Source organism: Mirounga angustirostris, unplaced genomic scaffold (assembly GCF_029215605.1).
Source record: "Mirounga angustirostris isolate CCGP_5_RB_7025 unplaced genomic scaffold, mMirAng1.0.hap1 SCAF_13, whole genome shotgun sequence".
Lineage (NCBI taxonomy): Eukaryota > Metazoa > Chordata > Mammalia > Carnivora > Phocidae > Mirounga > Mirounga angustirostris.
Window position 1 is genome coordinate 11,377,682 of NW_026991721.1, and position 21,783 is coordinate 11,399,464.

A 21,783-nucleotide genomic window follows, 5' to 3' on the forward strand; every position below is an offset into this window, starting at 1 on the left:
AATTGATTTTAATGTTAACCCTTTCTAAGTACTCATCCAGGACAATCAGTTTAAGGTTAGATCACAAATCTTAACATTTTAGTATGTTCCAAAATTTTTCCCCTACTCAAGTCCTATTTTCCTGTTACACCGACAATCATTCTAATGTTCAATTGACTCGTATCCTAACTTGGCTTGTAAGTCACTATTAATATTGATTGCTCATCTTCAGAAGTTGTGTGTCAGCTGAGGGCCTTCCTGTGGCCATTTTTCCTCATCCAAGTTCTTACCAGATTCACTTTCCAGGCCAGTTGATTCTTTAATCAGTACCAGTCTTAATCAGTATTGATCTTGGCTGGACATTAAGAAGTTACATGTTGCTGTCTCTTCAGGTGTTTGTAACTACTTTTAACTTCTCTCTCACAAGAGCTAATGGTACCTGTCTGACTACAGATCAGACTCCTTCCAAAGCATACCAAACCACATACTGGGAAATGTGCATAGGCCTGTCTTTGCCAGCTAAGATGGTCCCACCCACAAACCAACCAAGCAACAGGAACCAGGGTTATCAAATCTGCAGTACCTTCAAAATCACTTTGAAGTACTTCCTACTGACTACATTGGTAGTTTATTCTTCTTAACAGGGTTCTTCGGGTCCCCATCTCCCTAGAGTTATTTAGCTGAATTGTCATTCCTCCCACTTTTCATGCCTCCATAACCTGTCATCTCCTCTATATGCCTTTTACAAAATGCTATTTTCTTTTTAACTGAGAGCATATATTTCTTTGACCCATCCTGTGATGAACCGTCCTAACGGGCTTTGGCGGGCCACTTCCCTCTTTTTACCCATCCTGTTCTTCCTTACATACACAGTTACATGGATGTCCCATTACTTAAAACCATATGTAGACCCTCAGCTTTCCCAGACAAATAGCATTAGTTTTCCTGACTAGCTTCCAGAGATTGAGTTACTGTTTTGGCTGGCCTTTTCAGGGAACTTTGCAGACAGAAAGTACCACCTAATTGTTACCGTAGTGCCGGAAGAACTTATCTTGCACTCTGAACTGCACTAATCATTTATAAACATAGGTGTATCTGCCTGAACCCAAGAGCTCCTGAGTCAAGCCTGCCTTACTCTTTGGGTTCCTTGGTATTTCTAAAACTGCTACGAACTTTATATGATTTGAGAAACTCCTTTAGTTCATGAAGATGACCCAGGCAGAAGAGATTCCTAGGAAGTGGCAGGTGAAAAGTACCAACAGATTGTGAGGAATGTGGTACAAAGTCCAAGTAGCACCTTTGGAGTAGAAAGCAAGGGTGAGCTGGCCTGTCAGCTGTGGGTCTGAAATTCAGCCTGCATTATTCATAATGTAACTGAAGCTTAGGGGCGGGGGGAGGGGAGGTAAGAATAGAAAAAACAGGGATTCACATTACAGTGTGGCAGGTGCAGGGGATAGAAAATGGCCCAGGCCATTGAGACCTCCTTGGCCATCCCATACTACTCATTTGTGCATTTGAGGAGGAAAAACCAGTTTCATGTGACACGCTGAACAATAGCAAATCTGTCTTCCTAAGCACAGTAAACAGACTTTCTCAAACATACCAAGTCTTAGTTTCTGGAGATGGGGTGTGTGTCGTTTCCAGCACACAGGAATTCTGGATGTGCCAGGTGTATGGGGCTGCTTGACTCCAGTGAAAGGGAAATGGCTCCGCTCTGCACTGTGGCAGTTGGCAAAGGACTTCGACCTCTTTATGTTCCAAGTTGGTCAGGGAAAACTGTGGTCTCAACATGCAGGTCTCTGGGCATAACCCAACGGGCGGTGGGGAAATTAACTCAGTTTGCAAGGTATACACAATTGTGCTAGCAGCTTGGTATTTTCTGTGAAGGAGCTTGTTGTCACCAGGTAGTGATGTAAAGTTCAAAAGTTAGTCTATTAATAGAACTGTCAGTAGAGATGGGGAAAATTTTTACACCCAATCCTCTGAGAACAGATTTGCTGAATCTTTCCTAGCTATTAATAGGATGGCTTAGGAGTTCCTACCAATAGAAGTCAGTGGATCCTTGGAAAGAGCATATTCCCAAAAGATTATATACTTGGTGATTCTTTTATGATGATTCTTTCTTTACTCCCACAGAAAGCTAGTTATTCCTCTTTCATATCATTTGAGCTGTAGTCAATATTTAATACCCTAAGCATCTCCGTGTGCCTTACACTGATGCAATATAATTCTAAGCGTAGTATGACAATTCTCATTTGGGCTGAGTTGAGGTTAGGGAGGGGGGTTGTTTAGTATATGTGAAATGGAGCTATTCTTTCTCTGAGGGAGTGAGAGTGTTAAAAGAAATTTTGTTGTGTGAGTTTATAAGTCACTATTTTATTTTATTTTTTTTAAGATTTTGCTTATTCATTTGAGAGAGAGAGAGAGCACAAGCAGGGGGAGAGGGAGAGGGAGAAACAGACTCCCTGCTGAGCTGGGAACCCGACATGGTACTTGATCCCAGGAACTGGAGATCATGACCGGAGCTGAAGGCAGATGCTTAACCATCTGAGCCACCCAGGCGCCCCATAAATCACTATTTTAAAATTATAACTTGCTAACTAAGAAGTAATTCCTGACTACAAAAGGGTAATGAGGGAACTTTTTTTGGTGTGATGGACATGTTCTACATTTTGATTGTGGAGGTGGTTACACAGTTGTATACATTTGTCAAAACTCACTGCATTATACACTTAAAATTGCTGAATTAACATTGTATGTTTTTATACTTCCATGAAGGCTGTTTCTAAAACAGCAGAGCAATACAGTCTGACTCAGTAATACCACTTCATGGCTGTGAAAGGAAATCCCTACTGATTGTTTCTGGAATCTTAGGGAACTGTGTAAGGGAAATAGTAGAACTTGCTGTTTCCTAAGGCTGCCACATGTTCAAAAAGCTTAGAGCTATGAGAAGACAAGGAAGGCGGTGAAGGATAAACCACCCATCCACTTTCTGCTTAGCTGGTCTTTGTCTCATAATTGCAGGTCAAAGGCAGAAATGAGACACACTTGCCGTGGTACCATCAACCTCGCCACGGCCAACATCACCGTGGAGGACTCCTGCAACTTCATCATCTCCAATGGCGGCGCTCAGACCTACCATCTGAAGGCAAGCTCAGAGGTGGAGCGGCAGCGCTGGGTGACGGCCCTGGAGCTGGCCAAGGCGAAGGCTGTGAAGATGCTGGCAGAATCGGGTAGGGAGCAGAGAACACCACGTCTGGGGAGCTTCCTGTTTGCCCCTCCTAGGCACATACCTTATTTTGTACCTCACTGTCCGTTAATTATCACCCATCTGACTGACTCAGGCATCTCCTCCTCATGCGGTATTTCTCCCGGAATGGTGGTTTTCATCTGGGCGCAGTTCTGCCCTGCGGGGGTCATCAGGCAGTGTCTGGAGATGTTTCTGTGGTCCTAGCTGAGGGATGCTGGTACTATGGGCACCCAGTGAGGAGAGGCCGGGAGGCTGCACAGGACAGCCCTCACAAAGAGGAGTTAACTGGGCCCAAATGTCAGTAGTACCAAGGCGGAGAAACTCTGTCCTCGAAGCATAATGGTTGTTGTTTTGGCTTTTAATGCCATTTGACTACCTTAAAATTTGGGGAAAGAAATATTTTATTGCTAGGTCTGTCTTAAGATTATTACAACTCACGGTTAGATTCTATCTTTATTTGTTTTCTTTTTCTCCTGGCATTTTCTTACTTAAGTATCTTCTGAGTTGAAACAGTCTTTATAGATTGCAAGACACATTATATGGGATACCTCCTATGGAAAATCTTCAGTTTGCTACCTTAGTTTCACTAAAAAGAGTGGTCTACACATGTTTCGATTTTTCTTCAAGGAAAATGGTGGTATTTCCCCTGCCCCCCCCTTGTTGATAGTTTAATCACACTGAGCTTGTCCACCCAGAACTGACCAAGATGGTCACCTGCTGGCTTTGGTTCATCTCTTGTTTTTTTATCCCCTGTCATTTCCCACACTGTATTATATCTATTAAACAGTGAAAAGAAATTTACCGCTTTGTAAGTTTTTTCGTAACAGGTTATATTTTGACTTCAGTCCTGCCTCTCAGGCTAGCAGATAGGGGAGGTCTTTCCTTATTTCTTTTGTTTTGATTTTAGTGCTGATGTTAGCTCCCCCAAAGGAAGTGACACTGCTAGAAAAGCATTTTGCAGTTGCAGAGTGTTGGGTACAGAACTGATAGCGAGAGGTACAGCGTGGCTCTATTTGACCTACTGTTGGAGGGTCATTTCAGTGCAGGGGTGGCTTTAGTGTCAGATGAGTTCATCACAAACTTCCTGAGCTCTCCTTTGGAAAAGGTAAATTAATGAGTCTTTTGGTGATGTGGATATTGCTTACAAAGAACCAGAGTGCAATTCTCAACCCATTTCATACAGGGCTCACCCATCACCCAGTGGATAATGGTGGATTTATAGTAATGATCAGCTTGGACTGGATTGGAACCCTCAAACTGGAGTTACAAGGCTCAACAATTCATTCCCAATCCCAGGAGCTATTTAGCTTCTCCATCCTATCTTCCAGGGATCATTGATTCTCAAACTTCAGTGTGCATCAGAATGGTCTGGGCAGCTTATTCAAAATTCAGGTTCCTGGGCCTTGCCTCACACCAGCCAAATCAATTTCTGGGGTGGGGCCAGAGTGTTGGCGCCATTAAGAAGAAGCCTAGGGGTGGGGGGAGGGGTGGGGAAATTGAATGTAGGTGGACAAAAGGTACAGACTTTTAGTTATAAGATAAATAAATACTGGGGATGTGACATACATCCCCATGATGACTATAGTTTTTTGTTTTTTGTTTTTTTAAGATTTTATTTGTTTATTTAACAGAGAGAGAGAGAGTGAGCATAAGCAGGGGGAGCGGCAGGAAGAGGGAGAAGCAGACTCGATGCGGGGCTCGATCCCAGGACCCAGGGATCATAACCTGAGCAAAAGGCAGATGCTTAACTGAGTGAGCCACCCAGGCGCCCCTAAATGATGACTATAGTTAACACTATATGGTATATTTGATAATTGCTAAGAGAGTACATCCTAGAAGTTCTCATCACTAGGAAAAAAACTTTTTTCCCCTTTTTTGTGTGTCTATATGAGATGATGGATGCTAACTACATTTACTGTGATAATCATTTGTCAATATATGTAAGTCAAATCATTATGCTTATACAGTGCTATATGTTACATATATATGCTATATGTCAGTGATGACTCAATAACACTGGAAGAAAAAAGAAAAGCATGGGCAAAGTAAATGCTCATTGGCGTGTGCCACAGCGGGAGAAAAAGGAAGAACCACTCAGGGGTTTGTGGTACAGGTGGGCCGCGGACCACAGCAGAGCCCAGTTGTCTGGTAATGGCAAGCCCTCAGCTGGTCCGAAAGCACGGCTGGTTTCGTTGCGGGCAGAGTGGGTGGGGTTCTGACTCTCAGCTCTGGAGTCACGTAACCGGAGTCCTGTAACTCACCTTTGGCTCCTCCAGATGAGTCAGGAGACGAAGAGTCTGTCTCACAAACCGACAAGACGGAGCTGCAGAACACCCTGCGGACGCTGTCCAGCAAAGTGGAGGACCTGAGCACGTGCAACGACCTGATAGCCAAGCACGGCACAGCGCTGCAGCGCTCGCTCAGCGAGCTGGAGGCCCTGCGGCTGCCCGCCGAGAGCAACGAGAAGATCAAGCAGGTCAATGAACGGGCCACGCTCTTTAGGATAACATCCAATGCCATGATCAACGTGAGTGCAGCCAGCGCCTGGGTTGCCTTTTCATTCCCTCCCTCTTCAGAGTGCAGTTCTCCCCACGTGCCGTGCTGGGGCAAATTGTAATTGATAAAGCAGGGAACGGTAGGTCCTGCTTCACTGCTCAGGGGATTTAAGTTACATTATCCGTTGCATGAAAGAGAACAGACCGCGCAGATGCAATGACTTTCATGCTCTGCTCACACAGTGCTCTCCAACCTGGGACTTCGTTAGGAGGCCAGAGGCCCAGCCTTGCTTCTGCAGCCGGCAGGACAGCCGATGGTGATGTTAGTTGAGTCCCTTAACCTCTCTGGGTTGCGGTTTTGTTAATTTGTTTTTATCTAACTTGATCTGTTGGATCGGAGTGGTCTCCGTGGGTCCCTTCCACTGTCGTGTGTGAGCTTCAAGTTGGGAGTCTTACCATACTTTGCTAGTGCGCTCTGGCCTACGGTGTGGTAAGTGGGGGCCGGCCAGGTACTAGTGAGAACTTTATAATACTAGTTAGTCCCATCTGTGTAGTCCTTGATTCCGGGGCTAATTCTGGGTGATAAGACAAAAGTACTCAAATTTGGATACTTTGCTTTAAAAATAGAAGGGATCAGTGCTTCTGTTTTATTATGACTCCAGCCTCGGGTGGCTGTGTGGAATACTTCAGCTGCTTGGGTGCAGGGCTCTAGGTAAACTCAGAGCATGGCGGGCGTTGGGATGTATTTCAGATACTGGGTGACAGGTGTGAAATGAATACATGGTTTAAACGGCACTGTTGCTCCTCTGTCGGTGACTGATTCTCACCTGGTGCGTTGTTTCAGTTCACTTGCACAGAAGAACACCAGAGGATGTGTCCTAAGGCAAGTGAAAAGAGTATTCTGAGAAAGGGCTTATGCTGGTTTTGCCCCTGTCCAATTAAATGCGATGAAATTACCTCACTAGGGCCAGATTTTCCCTTGTTCAGGGAGTGATACTAAGACATTTGCTTAGAACTAGTTTAGTTCACATGGCTTCTAGAAATCAAAGGTCTTTCTCGTGCCCAGGGGAAATTTTAGTTTTTCTCACTTAAAAACCCCTTTGTTACTCCATAGAAAGTTGTGATAACCTTGATTTTCATATCATTTTCTGAAATGCTGAACATTTTCTTCAGTGCTCTGATTCACACACCATGTAGAAGAGGCTAATTATTTTTGTCCACTTAAGGACTGCAGGAAGATCAGCTGTCTCCCAAGCCCATTCTGCCCATCAGCACGAATGCTTGTGGTTCTAATGTCTAATCGTATGCTCTTGTTCCAAACTGTCCCACTTCTTAGTGACTGTGTGCCTGTTTTTCAGGTCCTCTTATGATCAGGAAAACCTCGTAAAAAATACAGGTCAATTCACCAATAAATATACTTCTTAAATGGAACAGGACACAACAGTCTCCTGACAGTGAATGTGGCCTTTTATCCCTGCTCCATGGCAGGTTTTTTTCTCCTCTGATGTGAAAAATTAAACACCTCTTGGTTAAAAAATTTTTTCATAAAACTGAAACTTAGTTTGGATTTTTCTTTTGAAAGAAATGCCCATCTTTGTTCGTTGGGGCAGTTCTTCTTCCCCAAGTTGTAAATGTTCAGAGTTTGTGTCAAAGGGAATGATCCTTTGGCAATCAGAGGTAAGTTCTGTTTTTTCATTCTGTTCTCCCCAGTGTACTGCCTATGCCCCCTTCATAGCTGGTTGTTGCTTGAAATGGGTTTTTTTATCCTTGCATTTTTTCCTTGGTATCTTTTAGGTGATAGTGGCAAGGCCTTAAAATTAACATGCTGACTTTACATCTCACAACAGGCAAAGTTTTATCAAAGGAAGAATACATTTCACTCAATTTCTTGATTGCTTAGGACATAGCTCTTCTTTCTACCAAAGTGAATTGAACCTGGGAGATACATCTGATACTGTTAGTGTATCCATTTGCTTATTCAGGAAACATCTGTTGAGCACCATCTGTGTTCTAGGCACTGTGCTAGGGGATATAAAACAAATATGGATATGGTCCCTGCCCTCAGGGAGATTATTCTCTAGTGAGGGGACAGAGAAGTAAACGGATCATTATGGAGTGTGCTAGGTGTCATGATAGAAAGGAACACAGGGTGCTATGGTATATATAGGATATTGGAAGTGTTTAGCTCATACCAGGAAGATTAGAGAAGGTGACTCCTCAACTAAGTTCTGAAAGACCAGAGAGACTCTTCCTATGAAAAAAGGCAATATTGACAGCTTGGGGGCCTGAAGTCCAACTGCCTTAGCTATCTACATAACCTGCTTCCTCTGTGAACTCAATTCCTTTTCTGTAAATGGTGATGAAACTAGTAGCTGCTGAAAGGATTGTTGAAAGGCTTCTATTAGATAATTAATGTAAAGGGTTCAGCAAAGTGCCTGACATATAATTGCCTTTCACTAAACTTTAGTTATGACCAGTATTCTTAAAAGAAGTGAGGGAGAGGAACTGATCTAGGTACAGCTGTGGCTCATGGGGATCCCTTCCCTCTCTCTCAAAGTCTGGAAACTACTAATTGACTGTTAGAACAAGGAAGTAGCTAGAGATAAGGCTGGCCAGGGATTAAGTGTGGGGGAGGGGATGGGGTGCAGATCCTACTAAATGGGCTTGGTAGAGTGGATTAGAAGAGGATAAGACCTATTTTGATGCAGGCTTAACTATGATAGCTAACACCTTATTGAATGCTTACCGTGAGCCTCAGATTTCTAAATGCTTTATATGTAAAGCGACAACTCTTTGAGATAGTTGCTGTGGTTGTTCTTTGTTTGCATATGAGGCACAGATAGGTTAAATGACTTGCCCCAAATTCCATAGCTAGATAGTGGGATGGAGCTGCGATTAGAGCCCCAACAATGGAACGCCTCTGAGTATGGAGGATGGAAAGATGTGTACACAGATCCCAGAAATATTAAAGAAGATTCAATAGGACTTGATAATCAGAAGTGGGGAGGGAAGAAAAATTAAGAATCAAAGGTGCCTCCTAGTTTCCTGGCTTGGGCAGGGGGAAGGGCCCTGGTACTGTTCTTGGCGTGGAGAAGCAGAGTCAGAACGGGAATGTGGTGAGTTCACTCTGGGACCCGATGATGTTGAGATTACTTTGAACCATTGGATAGACAATTGGATATCCTGTCTCCATGAATACAGAGCTGGAATTACTGATTTCATGGGCATTAGCTTATAGGCAAAGGTTGAAACCATGGGAGTAGATACTCTGTTTATCTTTTATTTTCTCCATAACAGGGCATAGACTTTTAAGTTTACATTGCTTCCTGCCTTCATTATTTATTAAGCAACCTTTATCAGGCTCCTACAATGTACAAAGCAACTAAGTTAGGAGCTGGAGATATGTGTATAAATAAGGTATAAATGGTGTCTTCGGGTTGCTCATAATCCACCTGGAGAGACAGAAAATCAGTCACAATACCACTGTGGATGGTATAAAACGGAAGTGTGTGCATAGTGCTATGGAAATGCAGAGGAGAGATTGGCTGCTTATGAAATCATCACAGAAGAAGTAACATTTGCCACAGATCTTAAAGAACAAAGAGGAGGGGAGGAGGCTACAAGGCAGGTGGTGGCCACACCTGAAGGGCCCTTGACGGTCAACCCAATGGGGGAGCCAGTGAAGGGGCTAATATGATCAGGTCTGTATTTTGTCTGTAGATCCCTTCCTTGATGCCCACATAGGCTTGTAGTTTTTAAGGTCAGTTGTTTCTCTTCGTGACCAAGATAAAAACCAGTTACTTTTCCCAATTTTGATCTAATTCAGGACAGACTCCCTTTTCTCAGCATCTGAATTCCTCAGCTTTAGGTGACCTGAGTGTGGTCAGGAATGTATTGAAAGCAATTATCCTCTGCTTGTCCTCATCTTTCTTTTAGTCAGTAGATTGCTTCTTTGGGTTCAGTTCACATAGTTGCCCCTGGCGATGTTGCCACAAATACCTTGCCTAGGTTTATTGCTCACTTGGCATTTGTTTAGTCCTCATGACCAGGAATATATAAAGGAACCATAACAACCATGTTCAGTTTTTTTTCTGGGATTGACCTTGATTGCATCACGGAGCTGGCTGTCCCTGATACCGTGGAATAAAAAGGAGCCTTTCGCTGTAATTTGCTAAAGTTCCTAGAATATGGTTACTTTAATGGGCTTACAGAGGCCTGAGGGAAAGCTCTGACTAGTTGAGTTGAGCATAACTCCTTCTCCGTCCAGGCCTGCAGAGATTTCCTCATGTTAGCCCAGACCCATAGTAAAAAGTGGCAGAAGTCCCTTCAGTATGAGAGAGACCAGCGTATCCGGCTGGAGGAGACCCTGGAGCAGCTAGCGAAGCAACATAATCACCTGGAGAGGGCCTTCCGGGGGGCCACGGTGCTGCCAGCCAACACTCCGGGCACTGCTGGTTCTGGAAAAGGTAAGTCGCTTGGGTGGCCTGTTCAGATATGAGCCAGGTGGTTTTCTGCCGTTGATAGCAGACCTGCAGACTCTCCAGGATCAGTGACTCCTGGGCCAGGGAGTTGGAGCTGTTTACTTGGCTCTTCTGCTGCTCTCTATCAAGTGTTGCTCTGTTGGTAGTTAGTGTGGTCAAGACCCTGCTGGGCCGGGTTTTGGTCAATTGAGCCAAAGTAAACGAATGGCCTTCTCCTCACAGATCAGTGCTGCTCTGGCAAAGGAGACATGAGTGATGAAGATGATGAGAATGAGTTTTTTGATGCTCCTGAGATCATCACCATGCCTGAGAATTTGGGCCACAAGTAAGTTGTCCTTGACCCCCCCCAAAATGAACACATCCGACCTTCAGAGTTGAGAAATGTTTCAGTGGGACTATCAAACTTGTCGATGTTAACTCAGATCTGGACTCTTTTCCTTAAATGAATGGAAAACCCTCAACTTTTTTCCATGAACGACCTCCAGAGATGTTTAAATTCATGCATATTCTAATCTAAGTGTCCTTCGGTCACCCGTTACTAAGTTTGTGCGGTGTGCTTTGCATTCCGCTTTGTAGAGACCTGGTGCGGACCAGACTCTGGTTGTTGACCCTTGTTCTGATTCTCACATGTTTCCCACCTGTGTAGACGGACTGGCAGCAACATCAGCGGGGCCAGCAGTGACATCAGCCTGGATGAACAGGTAACACTCATTCGGGAGCCATCGGGTGAGGGATGTGGGCATGATTCCCAAGGATTTGCCTGTAAAGCCCTACGAGAAACAGAAAATACTGATTCTTTTTTAATATGGGGGAAGGGAAGCTTATAAATACCGGGTTTTCTGTTCTTTGTGGGTGACTGAATGGCTTTGTTTTTGCCCTTAGTACAAGCATCAGCTGGAAGAGACCAAGAAGGAAAAGAGAACTAGAATACCATACAAGCCAAACTACAGCCTCAATTTATGGAGCATCATGAAGAACTGCATTGGAAAAGAACTCTCAAAGATCCCCATGCCGGTGAGGCTCTTGCACGCCTGGGCTCTGCCAGGAAGGCCTCTCGGGCCGCAGCGGGAAGTGTGCTTGCTGGGACAGCCGCATGCGCTCGAGAGGCAGTTCATGTGTGGCGTGGTCTTTGTTACCCTTATAGTCATAAACTGTCCCTTAAAAAATTAGCTGCTTTAATGTAGTCTGTAGATCTGGTGTGTCTCCGGATCACTTCGAATCAGATGCATTTGTTTAGTGACATTTATGAGCAGATTCCTAAGCGCGACGTGCTGGGGGCATGCACAGATAAACAGAGCGGAGTTTCTGTTTTCAAAAAGCATGTAGTTTAAAAGAGACAGACCATGAAAACAGGTAGAAAATTTTAGTCTCCATGGTAGTGTTACGGGAAGTACTAGCCGTACACAGGCTTGGGGAGCGCAGAACAAAAACAGTCTGTTCCGTCTGGGAAGATGAGGATCCTCTCCATGGTGAAGTCGGTGTTTGGGCTGACCTCCGTGCCTCCCACCCTTCCCTCCTCCACTCTGTCCACACTGTAGCCAGAATGACCTTTTTAAAATTACAGATGTAGTCCTGTCACTCCTTAGCCTAAAATCCTTAACTGGATCCTTTTTGGCTTTGAGGGTAGTCCAGATTCCTTAGTGGGCCTGATTCTTCCTCCCCTGGGCCAGGCTCCACCCACACTGGTGATCCAGTCCTTCAGAGTTACCTTCAGGTTTGCAGAGGCATCTTGGCTTCTCCCCCGTGGGGCATTTGCACAGACTGCTCTTTCTACCCCAACTTTCATCAGCTCCCCACGCACCCATCCTACTTTTCTTTTCCCGTGGCTAATCGCCTTGAGGATTCAGCTTTAGCATTATGTCCGGGAGTGAGCTTTCACCCATGCATCCGGTCAGGGTGAGATGGCTCTCCCTTGTGTTCCAGCAGGTTCCATTGCTCAGTCATTACACAAGCATTTACTGAGTGCCTGCTCTCTGCCTGGTGTTGCACCAGTGTATCAGTGACGAAACAAATCCCAAATCTGTTTGTCTAAACCCAGGGTCAGCAAACTGTGGGCCTCAAGGCCAAATCTGGCTGCCATCTATGCAGCCTGCAAGCTAAGAATAGTTTTTATGTTTTTAAATATTTCAAAAGAATAAAAAAGAGGATAATATTTCGTGACGTGAAAATTACGTAAAATTGAGATGTTAGCATCCCGTGAGTTTTATTGGACCACAGTGATGCTGGTTCATGCGTGTACTGTCCGTGGCTGCTTTCGTCCTTCGGCGGCAGTGTCGAGCAGCTGTGACCGAGACCGTATGGCAGTGTCGTGTGCGATAGGGAATATTCAGGCTTTGAGGGCCATATAAATATTTACTGTCTTACCTTTTACAGAAAAAGCTGGCCAACTCCTACCTTAAACAGATATTAGCTTAACTCATTCTCCTGTTAAAGTCTGGAGCTAGGGGATCCAGGGCTGGTACCATACTCCACGCTGTCAGGACCACGCTTCTTTCTACCCTGTTGCTCTCCTACCTGTGGCCTCAGTTCCTAGGTCTGAAGTGGCCGCCCCGGCTGGGACCATCAGGATCTCATTCCAGTCAGCAGGAAGAAGGAACGAGAAGGCCATGCCCTGCCTGTTAAGAGTGCGTCCTAGAAATTGCATAAACTAGTTTCACTTTAGTCTCTTTGGCCAGAACTTAGTTATATGGCCACAGCTGGCAAGGGGGTCTCCTACTTTCAGTGGGGTGGCCTAGTTAAACACTGGAGGGTTCTATGTCTTGCAGAAGAAGGGAAGAATGGAGAGTGGGGGGTAGCATAGAGAAATACAAAAAGTATTCTCCTCCCCTCTTGGGTCTCAGGAAGCAGCGTGTGGCTTCTGCTTCTCCACAGACTGCGTTCCTTATGGGGAGAGACTGTGTCTTCCTGGTCTTCAGATCTTAGATGCTGAGCCAGTGCCTGGCACAGGTACACCAGTTAGCAATTGTTGAAATAATTAACTGGGTCTTAGAAAACAGTGATTTATATGTAAGTGTGTAGGCTTTTTGTCAGAAAAGCGTGGACGTCCAGACAAGAAAAGGCCACGAGTTAGCACCGTGGAGACACACAATATAGTTGGTTTACTGGAGGGTCTGAAAAGAAGCCGCACTTTCCTGGTGCCTTGCAGAAAGTAGTGGGAAGGACGTCATTGCAGCCTCAGAAATGCAGTTCCTGCTTAGAGATAACTTCCGAGGCTAGGTGACCTCTCTCTCTCCTTTACCATTAGTTCCTTGTTGACCTTGACACTAGGGGTATGCAGTCCTGTGGCTGTTTGCCCGAAGCTCTAGTCCTCACCCTCTGCCTGCACCGTGGGGCGTCACAGGAGAGCTGGGTCCTCTAGGCTGTTTCTCGGGTTCTGTGTCTTGGCGGCCAGCTGCGCTCCACCAGTGCAAGGCACCAGTAGGAGTTGTGGGGGGCGGTTGGAGAAGGGAGGGACCCCGGCCGTGCATTCTCCTGGGCAGTGCTTTAACGGTGGCTGTGTGGCTCTGGTTTCCACTGGACGGGGCCCGTGAGGCTTCAGCTTCTGCTGGGAGCCTCTGGCCTCTGGGCCATGGTTCTGCCGCTGCTTCTCTCTGTTCCTCCAGCTGTTGTGATCTCCATCAGCCGTGTAATGAATTCCCTCCTTCCTTTGTTTCCCTGTTGGGCCTCTGGCTGATAAAATGACCAATATGAAAAGCTTGGCGCCTTAAAGAAACTCTGGTTCCTGGAACAGTGGTCGGGGGCCAGGGCTGCGTGTGTGTGAAGAACAGCGAGGGCTTACGGATGCCTAAGGCTGTGCCCGTATGTCTTGTAGCCACCAGCGGAGCGCACTGCTCGTCCGGTGTCCCTCAACATGCATGGAAGCGTTACTTTGTGTTGCCTGAAATTCTGCCAAGGAGATTTTATTGGCGTAGTTTCTAAGTACCTTCTGTAAAAAAGACTCTTGAGGATTTGAGCTCTGTTAGTCCATTACCCCTCAGTGTGCATTTTTTCTTCTGTTTTTCTCTAAGTGTCTCTCAGTGTCAAGAAGATGGTGTTGGAATGTGGTGCCCTGTTTTAGTTGAGGCACTGATTTCTTCAAGATCCTACTTCCCAAAAGAGGAGTGTTCTTTTTTTTTTTAGATTTTAATTTGTAATTTATTTGAGAGAGAGAGAGAGCACAGAGGGGAGAGTGAGAGGGAGAAGCTGACTCCCCACTGAGTGGAGAGCCCAATGCGGGGCTCGATCCCAGGACCCTGAGATTATGACCGGAGCTGAAGGCAGACGCTTAACCGACTGAGCCACCCAGGCGCCCCCCAAAAGGGGAGTGTTCTATTGTTGGTCCGGTGGCTCTGTGTTCACTGGGAAATTTTCACAGAGAAATGCTGGGTATATTTCTCAGAGAAAAAGCAGGCTGTAGCCTATTTTTCATTTTTTAAATGTATAAATGCATAGAAATAAACATGAAAATATAATGGTTATCTTTGGGTAATGGCATCTCAGGTAAATTTTTTCCTTTTTAAAGCTTTTATAGCAGAAACTACAAGACAGTTCACAATTGGGAGGGCAGTAAATATTAGGGTACTATGTGGCTCAGAGATTGGTAGGTAGGAGGTTGGACAAAAATGTGGAAAAAGAGGTGGGACCACAGGAAAGAGAAGTGTTTTTGTTTGTTTTAACTGAAATATTGCTCTAGGCCAGCGCTAGTCAATAGAAAGGGAATTGTTTTCCTCCTTCCTCTGTTCTCTGGGTTCAAAACTCAGGCTAATGATATGCAGGCTTGTTCAGCGAGATTGCTGTATTGTAAAGCTAAAGTAAGCTTTGTGGGCTAGCCTGGGAACCTAACCTGTTTTTTATAGTGATTTTTTAAGTAGTAAAGTCATCTTAAATTCCAGTCAATTTAGAAATTAACTCTTTTTTGGGGGGATGGAGAGATAATGTCTCTTTTGTTCACGTCTCTCTATACCCAGCGGATGGTACAGGATCTGGCAAACATGAGGGATCACTAAATATTTGTGGAACGTGTAAGGGGATCAATGAATGAATGAACATCTGCCCTACAGAAGCACACACATACTTTCTTCATCCTGTGGTTGAGAGCCCTAAGTTGGCTCTGAAACTTGAAAGGCAGAAACACCCGAAGCCCCCAGTGAGCCCCCATCATGAGCACTCCTGTTCAGAACACAACTGTCCAGCCTCAGAGAAGAAACCAGAATCCTGGCCTGATGTAGAACTGAATCAATAATTAGCAATTGAGGGGCGGCTGGGTGGCTCAGTCAGTTAAGTGTCTGCCTTCAGCTCAGGTTATGACACCAGGGTCCTGGAATCGAGACCCATGTCGGGCTCCTTGCTCAGCGGGAGTCTGCTTCTCCCTCTCCCTCTGCCCCTCCCCCCGCTTGAGCTCGCTCTCTCTCACAAAAAAAATAATAAAATCTTAAAAAAAAAAAAATTAGCAATTGTCTTATCCAGGAGTAGAAGCTAACTTTTGTAATGTTTTCTTTTCACCAGTCGGGACAATCCTGTACTCATAATTTACTACCCTTTCTTTTCTTCCTCAAGAATTTTAAATACCTTACTTCCTCTCTGAGTATACTTGTGCTAAAATACATTTCTTCTTTTATTCATTCTTTCTATACCTATTTGATGATGGTTTCCAATGGATGAGGCATCAATGGCTCTCGGATATGCAGGGATGAACGAAGAGGCACGGTTCTCATCTCAAAGAGCTTACAGTTAGTGAAATAAATGAAAACAGTGATTTATACCGCTCATTGACAAGGACAGTTGACCAGGGAGAGTGGGTCACTTGTAGGTTAGATCTTAGAGCTGGTCTCCTGAGCAGAGGCCTCTTTTCTTCCCAGTGATCGGCTTTATCATCTCGACATCGCGATAGGTCTCTCTACCTGCAGAAACATTCAACTGTCTCTTATAGATGTGTGGGCAAAGTTTTTAAATCTGTTCTTTTCCTGACAGGTGAACTTTAATGAGCCCTTATCCATGCTTCAGCGCCTTACTGAAGATCTGGAATACCATGAGCTGTTAGACCGAGCTGCAAAATGTGAGAACTCTCTAGAACAGCTCTGTTACGTTGCAGCTTTCACCGTGTCCTCCTACTCCACTACTGTCTTCCGTACCAGCAAGCCATTCAACCCACTCCTTGGGGAGACTTTCGAGCTGGACCGATTAGAGGAGAATGGGTACCGCTCCCTCTGTGAGCAGGTAAAGGAGCCTCAGGACTGTGACACATTTACTTTGAAGAAAGGGCTGGTTTTGGTTGATACCCCTGGGTGTTATATTTGCAGAAATTCCAGTCCTGTCATTCCAGACTGCCTTCTTTTCCTTTAGGGCTTCACTGGAGGCCCTGGTGTTCACCTACTGTTGTGGGTATAAAAATGTCATGCGTGCATTTTGGGTGTTTTCTCACCAATTCATAGGCAGTATCTTTTCCTTCTCCTTTCCTCCGTCTTAATTTGAACCACTGATTTCTTCAAGGTGAGTCATCATCCTCCTGCTGCTGCACACCATGCCGAGTCCAAAAATGGCTGGACACTGCGTCAGGAAATCAAGATCACCAGCAAATTCCGAGGCAAATACCTCTCCATCATGCCCCTCGGTAAGGCCGCCATCTGTGTAAAAAAGAAAGATTTTCTGGCATGAAAGAAGTGGTCACTGGTTTAATAGTCAGGAGACTAGAAATCTGATTTGGGTACTGAGCCTTAACTCGCCAGCGTTGGGCAGGTCATTTCACTTCTCAGCGATCAAATGAGTGAGGAGGCATGAGATTCTTGAAGGACCCATCCAGTCATAAATGCTTCTTCTTAGTTATATCTAATAAATCTTTAAGTATTATTTTAGAACATAAAATCTAGCGTGCTTAAAACTCTTTCTCTTAACCAGTGTTGTTGCCCCCACTGCTCTAGCAGTCAGCTTAGCTTCACTCCGTAAATCACAGTTCCTGTGACTGCAAGGTTAGGTTTCTCGGGCGGTCCCTCCCCTTTTGCTCTCCTTTCTCCCCTCTCTCTTCCACCACTGGAAGGGTGAAGTATCATTAATGAATGGCTCAACTCCAGGTAAGATGAAACTTTATTTTAAAAGATCTAATTTGAGGGCGCCTGGGTGGCTCAGTCGGTTAAGCGACTGCCTTCGGCTCAGGTCATGATCCTGGAGTCCTGGGATCGAGTCCCGCATCGGGCTCCCTGCTCAGCAGGGAGTCTGCTTCTCCCTCTGACCCTCCCCCCTCTCATGTGCTCTCTCTCATTCTCTCTCTCACAAATAAATAAATAAAATCTTTTAAAAAAATAAATAAATAAAATAAAAGATCTTATTGGATTACAAGTTTATTGTGCACCAACATGAAAAAGATCAGGCCTGGGAATAGGGCTCCTAATATGCAGTATTGGAGAGTCTATACTTTAGGGGAAATGAGATTATTCACAAAGTGTAGTAGAGATTCTCGAGATTCTCTTGAACCAGAGCAACCACATTTGGCCATGTGTGTCCAGAAGAGTGAATGCTGAAAAAGAAACACAGAGCAGACAGAAAGAAACCAAGTAGCTCCCTAGAGACAGAGCCGACAGGGCAACTGCCTAAGCTCCCGGTGGCCTTCCATTTCCCAGTTCTAGTCTGTCATGAGGCATAGCCTTAGTGCTGGGTTAGAGTCGTCTTCTTCAGTAAACTCCCCTTTCTCTCAGAAATAACAAAATGTAGCAGGTATAGAAATGAGAAAGTTTCTAGAAAAAAAAATTAGCCAGAAAACAAATGCAGGAATGTTTGTGATATATTAAAAGGAGAAAAGAAACGGGAGTGTTAGCTCTAGGGCCTTGTGGTTGATATGCAAAAGACTCTTAGATCAAAGGTGACTGAGGGATTTTGGTCTTGAGGTTCACTGAAGACCTTAGAAAAGGTTCAAATTGCTTAACTGTCTTTGATGCTAACAATTTCAGAAGTATTAGGTTAAGAGTAGTAAAGCCTGGGGCGCCTGGGTGGCTTAGTTGGTTACGCGACTGCCTTCGGCTCAGGTCATGATCCTGGAGATCCTGGAGTCCCTGGATCAAGTCCTGCATCAGGCTCCCTGCTTGGCGAGGAGCCTGCTTCTTCCTCTAACCCTCCCCCCTCTCATGTACTCTTTCTCTCTCTCATTCTCGCTCTCTCAAATAAATAAATAAATCTGTAAAAAAAGAAAAAAAGAGTAGTAAAGCCTGGGGTGTTCTAACCTAATTTGCAGAACTAGGATGTTAATGGTCATGTTACAATATGACTTTCACCCATGGAGAAGTTTGAGGCCCCCTGAGGATCTCCAAAGGGATGGATTTTAACTCTAAGGAGCCGCCTTTTCTTTTTTCTTTTTTTAAATTTTTAAAATTTATTTATTTGTCAGAGAGAGAGAGAGAACAAGTAGGGGGAGCTTGTTTAAAAGTAGCGATAAATCTCATAAATAGCAATAAAATAGCAGTAAATCTACCAGTGATACATTTTCTCTATGATTTAACTAATATAGAGTTCCCTGAGGGGTAAATAACTATATGAACATGGTATATGTGGTGGATCTAACTTTTTAGAGTTAAAAAATTATCTTTGATAGGATGCCATTCCTATGGTTATTTAAGGATTCAGGTCACCAGGTTGTGTTGTCTTTTTTTTTTTTTTTTTTTAAAGATTTTATTTATTTATTTGAGAGAGCAAGAATGAGAGAGAGTACATGAGAGGGGGGAGGGTCAGAGGGAGAAGCAGGCTCCTCGCTGAGCAGGGAGCCTGATGCGGGACTCGATCCCGGGACTCCAGGATCATGACCTGAGCCGAAGGCAGTTGCTTAACCAACTGAGCCACCCAGGCGCCCCCCAGGTTGTGTTGTCTTAAGTCCCTCCATCCATTAAATACTGAGCACCTGCCATATACCAGGCAGGAAGTATAAGTGAGCAAAGCAAAGATCCCAGTTTTCATAGGGAGATTGAACAAAGAATTGACATAGTGACAGGAAGCTCAAGTACAGAGCGTGGGATTTCTGGACATTGGCCCTGGGGATGGCTGTATTTAATATTTTGGATCAGTGACTTGGAAGGAGAATCCTTCAGTGAAATTTTTACATTTGCAATGGCACTCGACTCTCCTAGGGTAAATTGTTAAACCAATAGATGTCACTGAAGAACAATATTTGGACAGGGTTGTGAGTGAGTAGGCAAACAGATGGTTTTTGGAAGTGGTGGCAGGGAGTTTGAGTCTCCTTGTAAAATAGATTAGAAAACTTAGAACTCCTGTAATCTAGAAAGAAGAATGCTTCTAGAAAACATAATGGAAGCGCGCAAAATGAAGACAGTGGCAGAGGATACATGTGAATTTGCTCATCAAGTTCCAGGGTATTGGAACCAGGTGGTAGCCTTAAAGTTGAAAGAGGGGGCGCCTGGGTGGCTCAGATGGTTAAGCATCTGCCTTCAGCTCAGGTCATGATCCCAGGGTCCTGGGATCGAGCCCCACATTGGGCTCCTGGCTCAGCGGGGAGCCTGCTTCTCCCTCTCCCTCTGCCTCTCCCCTGCTCATGCTCTCTCTCTCTATCTCTGTGTCTCAAATGAATAAATAAAATCTTTAAAAAAAAAAAAAAAAGAAAGAGGCACATTTGGGGCACCTGAGTGGCTCAGTTGGTTAAGTATCCTACTCTTGATTTCAGATCATTGATCTCAAGGTCGTAAGATCGAGTCCCACATTGAGCTCCACAGTGAGCATGGAGCCTGCTTAGGATTCTCTCTCTCCCTCTCCCCCTCACCCACATGCCCATATTCTCTCTCTCTCTAAAAGAAAAGAAAGAAATGGGGCACCTGGGTTGCTCAGTTGGTTAAGCATCTGCCTTCAGCTCAGGTCATGATCCCAAGGTCCTGGGATCGAGCCCCGCATCGGGCTCCCTGCTCAGTGGGGAGCTTCCTTCTCCCTCTCCCTCTGTAGCTCCCCCTGCTTGTTCTCTCTCTCTCTCTCTGACAAATAAATAAATTTTTAAAATCTTTAAAAAAAAAAAAGAAAGAAAAGGGGGCGCCTAAGTGGCTCAGTCATTAAACATCTGCCTTCGGCTCAGGTCCTGGGATTGAGCCCCACATTGGGCTCCCTGCTCCGCTGGAAGCCTGCTTCGCCCTCTCCCACTCTCCCTGCTTGTGTTTCCTCTCTCGCTGTCTCTCTCTGTCAAATAAGTAAATAAAATCTTTAAAAATAAAGAAAAAAGAAAAAAAGGAAAGAGACATATTTACATATATAGGTATTTATTTGTTTTAAGATTGTTATATTTAAGTAATAATTTAATAAGTCATTTTCTCTACACCCAGTGTGGGGCTCAAACTCACAACCCCGAGATCAAGAGCTGCATGCTCTACCAACTGAGCCAGTCAGGGGCCCCTAAAAGACACATTTAAATGGGTGTTATTTTATAGTGTTGGAGCTCTCTAACCCGAAGAGAATCACAATTAGGGAATATGAATGAAACAAACAGTCAGCCTGAATCTCTGCGTCAGTGACACTGTGGGTCTCCGTGGACCTTGAATTTTGCTCCCGAGTGGCATTTTAGTACAAAAATTCCCCTTACATATTTTAAACATTCTTGCAATTTCTACTTTTTGATTAGAGTGATTACTTATAATTAATTACTGATTAGGTAGGATTTATATCTGCCATTTTTGTTTTTTGGGTTTTTTATTTGTTAGTTTTTGTTTTCTGTGTGTCTTCTGTCTTTTTTTTGTTCTCTCTTCCTCTGTAAGTTTCTTCTTTTATGTTAAATACTTTTCTAGTTTACCATTTTTTTTTTTAAGATTTATTTATTTATTTATTTATTTATAGGACAGAGAGAGACACAGCGAGAGAGGGAACACAAGCAGGGGGAGTGAGAGAGGGAGAAGTAAGTTCCCGCCAAGCAGGGAGCCCGATGTGGGGCTCGATCCCAGGACCCTGGGATCATGACCTGAGCTGAAGGCAGACGCTTAACGCCTGAGCCACCCAGGCACCCCTCTAGTTTACCATTTTAATTCCGTTGTTATTTCTTTTACTATATTTTTAAAGGTATTTTTATAGCAGTTATCCTGGGTAGTACAATTAACATCTAAGCATCTTGTTCAGATTAATACTAATTTAATTTCAATAGTACACAAAAACTTTGCAACAATATAGATCCAGTACCTTTTTCTTCCTTTGTGTTTTTATTTTCATGTAAATTGTTTTCATACATTATAATCTCATCAGCATAGTTTTATAACTTGCTTTATAGGCATGTCTTTTAAATCATATAGCATAAAAAAAGTTGCAAACAAAAAATATATACTGTTATTTTTTAATAGTTTAATTATAGTTACCTTTATTGGTCTCTTCTTTTTTTAAAAGATTTCATTAATTTATTTGAGAGAGAGAGAGAGTTAGCGGGGGGGGGGAGGGGCAGAAGGAGAAGCAGACTCCATGCTGAACAGGGAGCCCAATGTGGGGCTCCCCTGGACCTGGGGATCATGACCTGAGCTGAAGGCAGATGCTTAACTAAGCCACTCAGGTGCCCCTTACCAGTCTCTTCTTAATGGAGGTTTAAGTTGCTGTCCAGTGTCCTTTCATTTCATCCTGAAAGACTTCCTTTAGTATATTTATT

The 21,783-nt window shown here is 44.3% G+C and overlaps 1 protein-coding gene across 8 annotated transcripts in view; it reads left to right on the top strand.

Annotated features, from left to right (window-relative positions):
- LOC123857114 (oxysterol-binding protein 1) overlaps positions 1-21,783 on the top strand; it is an 83,726-nt gene that overhangs the window by 51,575 nt on the left and 10,368 nt on the right. For all 8 annotated transcript variants that reach the window (XM_064576361.1, XM_064576363.1, XM_064576362.1 and 5 more), the window contains 8 exons: positions 3,004-3,212; positions 5,506-5,756; positions 9,992-10,190; positions 10,428-10,530; positions 10,852-10,906; positions 11,088-11,219; positions 16,155-16,400; positions 16,674-16,794. In XM_064576361.1, coding sequence (XP_064432431.1) covers positions 3,004-3,212; positions 5,506-5,756; positions 9,992-10,190; positions 10,428-10,530; positions 10,852-10,906; positions 11,088-11,219; positions 16,155-16,400; positions 16,674-16,794 — 1,316 coding nt within the window. The remainder of the gene's footprint in view (positions 1-3,003; positions 3,213-5,505; positions 5,757-9,991; positions 10,191-10,427; positions 10,531-10,851; positions 10,907-11,087; positions 11,220-16,154; positions 16,401-16,673; positions 16,795-21,783) is intronic.